Raw genomic sequence first — 10,943 nt, forward strand, 5'->3', positions numbered from 1 at the left:
GGACGTGTTACTTTTGGTGAGAGACAGTTGTCTGTATAATTTTTCTTGAAATATGTTTTCTCTTTATCCCCGGTGATGTTAGATTTACCATTTCAGACATTGTAGCTTTGATAATATTGTTGAAGCTCTGTCTCTTCCACCAAACCACTGCTTTTTTAAAAGCAATAGTACATAAAGCAAACAGTGAATTTGTGTTGATCATTAACATTGCTTTTTCTCCCTAGACCCTTATCCCTATACTTAAAAGATAACATTTTTAAGATTGCATGATGTATAGGATAAGATAAATTACATCAAAGTTATTTATTGAATGCCAATTCAGGTTCAAATAAAACATGAGTAAACTTTGATACGAATTCAAAATCCACTGTTGGAAAGTTAACTGTCTATTTAACATAGTCTTGTGCCTTGAAGTTGAAGTACTAGAATTTATACTGTGGTTGATGTATTTTTTATTCTGAGTCCTGTATTTGCCTCTTGTTGCTATTCTGCGCTTTGAGTGTATCATAGAATAATAGATATAAAAAGTATTTTCTTAGTTTGATAATTTGCCTGCTTTTAATATCATTTAAACTAAATGTGTTTAGAGGAACCGAGGGAAGATGTAACAGGCAATAACGAATATGTCATAAGACCTTGTGACGATATACAGTAAGAGTTATAATTTTGTTGTCTGTTTTAGCACTTTTGGAAAATGTTGTTTGTAACTATTTCAACATAACCACAAATAATTGGTCATTAGCCTGCCTTATTCCTTCCAACCACAACTTTTTATGAAAGAATATTTCAATCATGGCCAGTTTATGAAATACAAAAATTAAGATCTGCACTTTATCAAGTACGTTGCCTGACAGGACACTCATTTCCCTTTTCTATGTATTTTTACCTTTATCTGAAGTTGTCATTTTATTTTTTATATTTTTCCATTTAGTTTCAACTAGACAAAGGCATGGGTAGTCCTATATGTTATCAAAACTATTTTAATGAAACAATCACACTTTCATGGTGTCAAGGGTTATATGCCATTTTCCAGGCCATGTCTTTGCCTTCCTGAAATTGAAAAGCATAGTTTGTGTCAACTTTTATAGTAATGTATTTGTTTGTTTGATTTTGCCCTATGTAACAAACATACTAGTAAACAACATATACCTGCGTGTTGTGCGTCCAAAATGTTTTCTTTCATTCATTTGGGATAACAGAATTATCAGGAAGTGCTAACATTTACATTTATGATGAATATCTGTTCATGGTGTGTTCTCTGCCATATCAATATCATGTCCAATATGGCACCAGCTATCACTGTCGTTGTAGATGTCACTTGGCAGGTGATGTGAAAGGGAAACACTCATTCACTATTTCAGAATGGTGTTAGCAACAAGCAGAACATGAATGAATATAAAAAGCACAGTTACTTCTTGTTTTGTGGCAACTTATGTTCTTGCTTCCTTTAAAAAAGAATGTTTCTATTCAAATAGCCTGAACAGTAGGTCCTATAAGATTTCCTGGTCTATGATTACAACTAGATATGCTTCCTGATTTTAATTTGAGAGAATGTGAAAATGAAAAGACGAAGGACAGAGCTGGTGGTTAATAACAGACAACTAGGTTCTTCTAAGCACTGGTGGACTGAAAAATTAGACACACACCAAAAAACCCACAGCACATTCAATAGCCTTTTCTTTATCAATAACTGTAGCCTGGCAAAAGTCAAACACAAACGAAGATAAAGGGGGATCATATTGCTTTGCTATCTAACCGATTGATTTTCCAATAACATAACAGCTGTCTGAAGATATAGTGTCTCCGATTGTCCCTTATTTACAATCATGCATGTCTCTGTATTTACAATACTGCAGAAAACAGCCAGTGTCTACTAGATAGTCTTATGATATGGTTCGATTCCCGATGGGACCATATATACTGAAAGATGTATGTACTCACTGTAATGTAAGTCACTTTGGATAAAAGCATCAGCTAAATGGCATATATTATATATTATATTATGATATAGATAAAAAAGGCTACTATAGACACAATACTTCTGTCTGCTAGACCCCCTGGGGATAACCTTATGAAGATGTGAAGAAGCTAACTTAAGGAAAAAGTTAAATAAATAATTAATAACCCAAACATCTAATATCTGCTGTAGGGTCTGCCCCCAAAAATTGATATTTGATATATTGGTATGGATATTCTTAGTCATGTTATTATATTTAAATAGTTGATGAGAAGAATACATGGTAATGAAGAATGACATCACATGTTGACATTTCTAATGGTTAGGGTTTCCCCAAAGTGGTTGTATTTCCATGATCATTCGATCTGTCCTCTACTACGAGATGGAAACTTGAAAAAAACGTTTCACCAGAAACACTGGAGGCGGTGCCCGGAGCCTCACGAATGTATGGCTGCGTTCGTCAATTTGCTCTGGAAATCTGATCAGCACTCATAGAATGCCTCATGCCCAATCAAATGACTCGGTCCCTTTATGACGTAGCGCTCCGGCGCCCTCAGCGCGAATTTACGAACGCAACCTATGACGTAGGGAAAGGTTATCCAATCATTTGGATGACAGCAAACTTATGGAGGACGACACATTTTTCCAACCAGGAAGTTCTGAACTTCGCGAGCAAGTTGAGTAGCAAGTTAGCTAGTAAAACCCATAATTTAGTCTCGTTTAGTTTACTCGTCGTGGTTGCCAAATGCCGCGTCAGTTGACCTCTTTAAAATGACTAACCCTTCACTGCTACTAACCCAGCTAACATGAGTATCAGCTAGAGTCAGACAGACGTACACCCAGGGCTGCTAGCTGGTTGTGGCTGGTCTGGGCTGCATGTGGAAGAATGTCGACATGGGACATCAGGATGGAGTACGTGTACAACCTGCCCCCGTATGTCTTGTGTGACTTCTCAGAGGTGATGGACAGTCTCTCCAACACGGAATGGGTGAGATTCGGTAAGAAATATCATGAGCATTCAAGATTGCTTCGTGTCATGTCAGATCTAGCATGTGTTAATTAGCTCATGGAAATCTGTCAAATGCTGTCTTATGATTCTCCCAGTCCCTACACAGGTAAACAGTAAGGTTACACCATTTGTCAAACATTTTTACAATGACCAACTGTCTATCACCTGTATTAACTGTCAAGGACATTATCTAGACGTTTTGATTGACAGTTGACAGCCTAAACTTAACAGTTGCTTGCTGACTGTTTGTCAAGGAAAAGATAAACACATATTTTGACATTCTTTGTTGTTTACTTGTGAATAAACTGAGGATCATCAAAGTAATTTCTATCTCTGAGGATCAAAAGACAGTGGGTTGGGCAATAGAGACACATGGTGTGGGTATTAATTTGGTCACTGACACAAAGGCAACTGCTGCTTTCTCTAGCTACAGTATTTGTGAATATTGCTGGCCTACTTTAAATTGACAATAATAAATCAAATAAAGGTTTATTGGTCATGTGCATAGGAGTGTAAACAGTGCCATGAAATACTTCTTTGCGATCACCCTCTCAACAGTGCAGTAAAATACGTAAAGTTAAGATTAAAAAAAAAAAACACAAAGGCAATAAGTGACCTAATGTTGATCTTGTGAAAGTGTGGAATTGTATCAGACAGACCAATCATCAAGTGTTGTTTCATCCTCCTTGGTAGCATCCCGTGTACTGAGTGACCAGAGAGATCTTTGCTGTGCACAGCAGAGCGAAAGACGGACAGACTGGGTGATGAACCATTGGGGGATGAAGAAAGGGACAGTTGGACACCTTCTTGACATACTGGAGGATCTGCAGCTGCTCAGAGCTAGAGACATCATCCTGGACTGTGAGTTACCTCGTGCATCCAATTCAAATGCAATACAAATGTATGAATCGCCTGGGGCGGTTAGAATGCGTTGTACCGGCAGCACTCAATTGGTGCCACATATTCATATATTCATACTGTGCATCATGAAGCTGATAAACCGTTAATGTCGCCAGGCTCCATGTCGGTATGTGCTTTGATCATCTTGTGTTATTGCGGTAGCAACTTCCTGTTTGTTTCGTTTTGTGCAGGGAGGCCGACTAGACACCCCCACCCCATCACTACACCTCCCCAACCGCCTCCAGAGCCTCCGTACCTCCCACCATGTCATCTATTCACCCCCCCTCATAAAGCTCCACTGAAGAGTCCTCAACTGCCAACACAGGACATTTCTGAACAAGGTGACATCTCAACATCTGTCACAATCCTCACATTCAACCCATTCTTTAAAATGTAGGCTAGTTAAAAAAAAAAAGACTATGCTGTCAGTTGGTATTCTTCAGTCCCTCTATTCAGCAATGCTTTCGATCTCATTTAGGTTCCCCTGGACTCAAGGTTCTGCCCAAACCGGGCCCCCCACCCTCTGGTTTGGCGTCCAACCAGCAGATAGTAGCTCCTGCAGATGAAAGGGTAACGGAAGTCATTGAGTTCACTTTGTCATCCTGTGGGGTTTCTTTCCTTGAAACGAGTCGTTTGTGAGAGAGAAGGTTGTGTTTTGATTTGTAGACACATGGTTCAACAGAATTAAATAGTTCAGGCTACTGTAGGAAGTAGGGATGCTCCGATCTGGATTTTTGGGGCCGATACCGATCACCGATTTTTTTCCTCAAGATCAACCGATACCGATACCGATTTTTTTTTTAATACATAACTGTAGGCCTACTGACTGGATAGCCTACATATTTTTTGCTTTTTAGACAAAAGTTTTGATCCATTAGGCACCAAGCAAACGCAGACCCATTTTTATGGCATAGTAAAGGTCTGGCCTATCACCCAGTTAGGGCCTGAAGCCCAAGTCAGTCGATATGGCTGTATAAAAGACATCATAAACGTGGCCTTCATGGTTTACATACTGTTACGTCCTCCTATGTTTTCTGTTCAGTTATCTGTCTTCCCCAGGGAAAAAAAAAAAGAAAAAAAAAAAGATCGGTTTTTGCGATCGGCCATTTTTGCCGATCACCGATCGAGTCATTTGGAGTGAAATCGGCCGATTTAAATCGGTGGCCGATAAATCGGAGCATCCCTAGTAGGAAGTCTAGTATAAAGATCCCATAAAAGAGGATTTGTGATGCTTCTCTATTTTTTACTATAGTTTTTCACATATTTTCTTTATATATATATAGATATATATTATCTTTCTTTTTAGTCACCAGTCCCTGATGTCCCTCTGCTGTCCAGTGTTCTGTGCTGGCCATTTGAAGAGGTGCAGCGTGGGACTGACAACTTCTCAGTAGCTCGTCAGATTGGCGAGGGGGGGTTTGGACACGTGTACCACGCCACTCTGAGGAACACTGACTTGGCTGTCAAGAGGCTAAAAGAGGTACGGGGCTTTCAGCGTCATGGAGGAAGATGATGATGGTGAAGATGGAGGCTATTAAGGCTTGTTATTTCAAGCTGAACAATGTATTTGTTTAGTAACTGATGTTGCAAGTTTAGGATTCGGTTGTGGTTTTTATCACTGGTTTGTCATGTCGTAACCCTTTTTTTTCTTCTTGTTTTGTCTGTTCTTTGATCTCCTTCAGAACTCTCGTATAGACTGGACTGTGGTGAAGGAGAGCTTTAAAACAGAGGTGGAAAAACTATCACAGTAAGTTGGGTGGCAGTCCCTATCCCTATCATTCTGTTAATCTGGTGTCTTCCTGGCGTTTCACCTATCCTCATTCTGCTTTCAACTCCTCTTTTTTCCCCCCCTTTACTTTCTTTCTTGTCAAAGTTATCTGGGTCTGTATTGGAAAGGACCACAAAGAGCCCCCCCCCCCCCCCCCCCCCCCCGCTCTGCATATGACAACCTATTGTAAACCACCAATAGTTCCTGACCTAGAAAAGCACCAGTCATTGTGCACGTCCCTCTGTCGCTTCTCCAGATGTCTGTTGTGGTTAGTCTCTTTCTTCTGTCTATCGCTCAACTCCTAATCGGGTCATTCACTCTGTCTGTATGCTTTGTTCTTCTGCTTATTGGTGAGTCAATATGCTGCTCGTTCTTTATTACTCTATAACCCTAACCGAAGAGATTATCTACTGTAATAGTATTTCCGAGATAAGGATAATACAGTCGCCAAATATGTGTCGGATTTGATTTAACGCACTATTCCAATGTTTGATTTCATGTATGAGACGACATGTTACCGTAATGTGCGTCATAAACATAGTTTCTTGATTTCGGGACATTTACGTCTTTCACTAACTGTCTGCCTTTCGCCTGCCGCTTCTCTCCCCCTAGATACAGACACCCCAACATTGTGGACTTTGTGGGGTACAGTGTTGGAGGTGGAACCCACTGCCTTCTCTACGTCTTCATGCCCAACGGCTCATTAGAGGACCAACTCCACAACCAGGTGAGGTCAGACGTCCACAGTCCCACTGACAGACCCGCATCTTATGAGGATGTCTTGAACATGAACCCATTGATTTTATATTGGTCAACTCTGTTCCTCTGTTTCTCATTGTACTATTTGTATGATAGTTGATGCGGCCGTTGGAGTCTGCTGTAGAAGCTTGTACTACATTAAATAAACATCTGCCTCGGTATTGTTGTCCCCTAGGACAGTGCTGCCCTCTCCTGGCCACAGCGTGTCAGCGTGATGCAGGGGTCAGCCAAAGCCATACAGTTCCTGCACGCCAGCACTCCTGTGCTTATTCACGGAGACATTAAGAGGTGTTTCTTATGGGCAGAATGAATATGCCCTTTATTTCAATTCCTGGCATTTTCTTGGAACGTTGTCACATAGGCCGCCATCTAAACGGCATCTAAAATTAAAAAATTACCCTCTGGGAAATGATGGATTATAAAACCTATTTGTGGGCCGCTTGGTGGCGTAACACACTAAATCCACGTCTAGTCTCTATCGCAATAAAAAGAAAAATATGAGTGGGACTGCCGCAGTCAGAAAAAATAACTTAAAAAAACAATTTGTCTTCCCAAACCATCTGTCCTCAGCTCTAACATTCTCCTGGGGGAGCACCTGGAGCCTAAGCTAGGGGACTTTGGCTTGGCCCGGTTTTGCCGTAGCTCAAGCAGTAGGTCTGCTGGTAAGACCACTACCGTGGCCCAGACCAAGACAGTGAGAGGAACCCTGGCCTATCTACCTGAAGAATACGTCAAGTTTGGAGAGCTCGGAGTGGGCATCGATGTCTTCAGCTTTGGAGTGGTCAGTGCTCATTCAATACACACTGACTTACACCGTGTGTGTGTGTGTGTGTGTGTGTGTGTGTGTGTGTGTGTGTGTGTGTGTGAGAGTGTGAGTGAAATCTCTTGTATTCACACACATTTGAGTATACTTTAACAATCAAACAATGTTCATCATTTATACTTTCAGAATTTGTATTACAGTACCAGTCAAAAGTTTGGACACACCTTCTCATTCAATGTTTTTTTATTTGTATTATTATTATTATTATTATTATTATTGTATACATTGTAGATTAATACTGAAGACATCAAAACTATGAAAGAACACATATGGAATTATGTAGTAAACAAAAAAGTGTTAAACTAAAATATGTTTTAGATTTGAGATTCTTCAAAGTAGCCACCTTTAGCTTTGATGACAGTTTTGCACACACTTGGCATTCTCTCAATCAGCTTGGTGTGTGTGTGTGTGTGTGTGTGTGTGTCAGTGGAAAAGGAAACTGTGAACACCGCACAGCGTTCTCTTCTCTGGAATACGTGGGAGAAAACCACAAAAAAAGCAAAAGGTGGCTACTTTGTTTAAAAATGTTCTCTTTACTACATAATTCCATGTGTTCTTTCATAGTTTTTATGTCTTCAGTATTAATCTACAATGTAGAAAATAATATATAAATAAAGAAAAACCATTGAAACAAAAAGGTGTGTCCAAACTTTTGACTGGTACTGTATGTATGCAATAACAATATGACATGACATTACAGTATCTGCATTGCCATTTGTTGATTAGACATATAATTACTAATAATAATATTGCACAATTATGTCAATGTAAACACAACACACAATCAATGCATAATTACGAAGCTAAACAGCAACAGTGTCACAAGCATTTAAAAAATAAAAATAAAGAAGTATATGTTCCAGTGTGTAACATCACACATTGGAAATCTGCAACACAGCACACTAACAAGGATCCCATTATCTTCCAGGTTCTGCTGGAGGTGTTGACCGGGCGCAGAGCCTTGGAGTCCGACAGCCAATCTAAAACTGTGTATCTGGTGAGTAATACAAAATAAAAATGTATGTTCTACACAAGGATTCATATTGATAAGAAATGTTGTTCCTACACTTGTACCTGACTGATTTTCTACAACTGTATAATGTTCTCCTCACCTCTGTCTTTTGTTCTCCTATTCAGAAAGACCTAGTAACGGAGGTGGAGGATGACGACAGGCAAAGTCGAGGCAAAGGGAAGCTGACTACGGAGCAGCCTTTTCCCGCTGCAGCCACACACATCTGGAAGAATCACTTGGATTCTAGAATAGCATCAGACTGTGCCGCAGACAGTGGCTTGAACGTGGCTGCACTGGCCTGTCGTTGTCTGGACTCCAGGAAGAAGAAAAGGCCCCCTATGACAGAGGTAGGCTGGTCACCAAGGTCATGGTGTGATTCAAGTGTGACTGGCAAAGCAAATGTATGGGTCACATTCTGGGGGGGGAAATGTTACCAATAGCATGAATAGAATTTGGATGATGCTTGTACTCACTAATGCTAACATTCCATGATTCACGTCAACAACAACAGTTCAAGTGCAACATGTAAATACCAAGCTTTCTGGTAGTGTGACCTTAATTGTGGCTATGTGTGTGAGTTGCAATGCGTTTGCACTTGTGTTTATGACTCGTGCTTCATCTGTCATTTCTCCCAGGTGTACAAGATGCTCCAAGACATCTGCACAAGCCTGAGGGCCTCCAGCCGAGATTCCACAGTCCAACTCCCCTCTACTCCTTCTTATCAGCCCTTCCCCAAGCGTCCTCTATCCATGGACTCATCCTGTGTTGATTCCCTTTCATGTGACCTGTCAAAAATAGAACCCCTAGAAGTGCCTTTTGACTGCTCCCCTCATCCGACCTCGTCCCTACCCCAGTCAGCGTCCTCCTTTCTGGGCCCGTGTGAATCCGACGAGAGTCAAGGATACTCCCAGTACCTCGCTCCCTCCGTCAGTAGTGCTAACAGCCTAGATTCTCAAGCCTCCTTGCCATGCGGGGCCTACGGGGGTCATAGTGGAAGTTGTACTCGTTCCTCACCGGCTGGCTCCATACGATCGGCTGGCTCACTACGATCTCATTCACCTCAACCATCATCAGGTAAGAGGATCAGATATGACTCTAACCCAGGGATGCGCAACTCAACTCATTGAGGTCTGCTGCCTGACTGTTTTTTGTGGTCTAGTAGATTACCTTGTTGATTAAAGGGAAAGAACAACAACAACAAAAAAACGTTACTGTAACTTCTAACTCAGCATGTGAAAGTGTATGTGTTGTTGTCATTATGTTATGTGTATTCTCTCTCCCTCTGACTAAACCCACCAGGCACTCTCAACCAGGAAATTATCATGAATCCAAGCAAGGAGCGTTTACTCCAGAAGGTGGCGCTGCATAAGGAGGGAAGAATCCACACTGCTGAGCTTCTCTCCTCTGATGGTCTTTGTAAGCTAGTCTTTTTTTTTAAATTATTTTATTATCGCATTAGGTTCTACCGTCAATAGCATGGTAAACATTACCCACAGTTATTTACAATTTTCTTCACTGCACAATGTGTAGACAATATGATGTATCTGTATCTGATGTAGCTGTATCTGTTGTTATGGGAAGAAATACGTTTAAAATATATATATATGGTAAGAAATCAAAGGGGCTTTTATCACAGTCGTGTTCAATTTGTTTTTAATATAATGCAGATGGAGAGATGAACCCACCAAGTCGAGAACCAGAGGAAAGTGATGAGCCATACATGTACATTGCAGGAGAGGCTAGTGAGAGCTGAGCAAACACAAACACTTGCCACTGAAGCAGTAAATAAACCTACAGCACAAGGGACACAAAGGAGTTTGGGTGCTCTGCTGGTAAGCGTGAAGTTCTTGTTAGTTTGGGAGAAAAATACTTACAAAGATGATGGGGTCTATTCTGCTTCGTTTTTAGGTACGTAATTGCGAAATGTAATCATAATCCAATCAACCAATTATTACAAGTTCAGACTTTATTTTTGAAAGACTTGCTAGAAAGGTTCCAAATACAGTATATAAAATACTAGTTCTCAAATTGCTAAATGGCTGTTTACAAGTTATCAAAATATAGGTACTGCTACTGTCACAGCTTTCAAAACAAGTTTTTTTTGTTTTGTTTTTAATACATTTCACAATGTGTGTAAATGACTGTTGATGACATGCAAATTAAGTTTGAAACCAATTCAGTCCAACAAATGAGGAATTTATCTGTGGTTATTAAATGTTAAGTTGGTTACATTATTCTGTGTCACGTAGAGTTGGCTTTACAATACTCCAGTCAATATTCATTTTTATTGTAGGCCACAGTTTATGTAAATTATTTATTGTATAGTATAATTGTTTTGTTATCCATAGACTATTAAATGCTAACATTTTTATCTGATGTAATACTTTATGCAAACTTCCCTGATCACTTCTGCTAGTGTAACATGACAGGAATAGAATTGATAGTGGCAGAGTGGCTACTGATGAGGTTTTGCACTTGCAAAAACTCATGATGGGCAGATGTGACTCTTCATTCGTTATGTCGGAAGCACAGACAATATTGGATTTAGTGTTAGCAGATTTCAGAATGTGCAACCTTGTCAGTGGGAGGGGTGGAGGCTGTGAATGTTTATATGCTCTGCATCATACAGATGTTTGATGATGAAAGACTTTGTTCATGAGTTTAAGTAACTTTTTTGTCCATATGTTGTTGTTGTTTTTATTTTTTATTTTTATA

General features: G+C 40.1%; 1 protein-coding gene across 1 annotated transcript; it reads left to right on the plus strand.

Annotated features, from left to right (window-relative positions):
- The first annotated feature begins 2,810 nt into the window (after nt 1-2,810).
- irak1 (interleukin-1 receptor-associated kinase 1) lies at nt 2,811-10,599 on the plus strand. Its single transcript, XM_080534401.1, has 13 exons — nt 2,811-2,955; nt 3,660-3,827; nt 4,345-4,436; nt 5,173-5,346; nt 5,549-5,613; nt 6,247-6,361; nt 6,569-6,681; nt 6,964-7,174; nt 8,145-8,213; nt 8,354-8,575; nt 8,864-9,302; nt 9,528-9,644; nt 9,896-10,599. Exons 1-13 carry the CDS (start codon nt 2,844-2,846, stop codon nt 9,979-9,981), a joined length of 1,983 nt encoding a protein of 660 aa, XP_080390527.1. The 5' UTR covers nt 2,811-2,843; the 3' UTR covers nt 9,982-10,599.
- The last annotated feature ends 344 nt before the right edge of the window (nt 10,600-10,943 follow it).

Source organism: Nansenia antarctica (genome assembly GCF_963989245.1).
Source record: "Nansenia antarctica genome assembly, chromosome: 6".
NCBI classification, from domain to species: Eukaryota; Metazoa; Chordata; class Actinopteri; order Argentiniformes; family Microstomatidae; genus Nansenia; species Nansenia antarctica.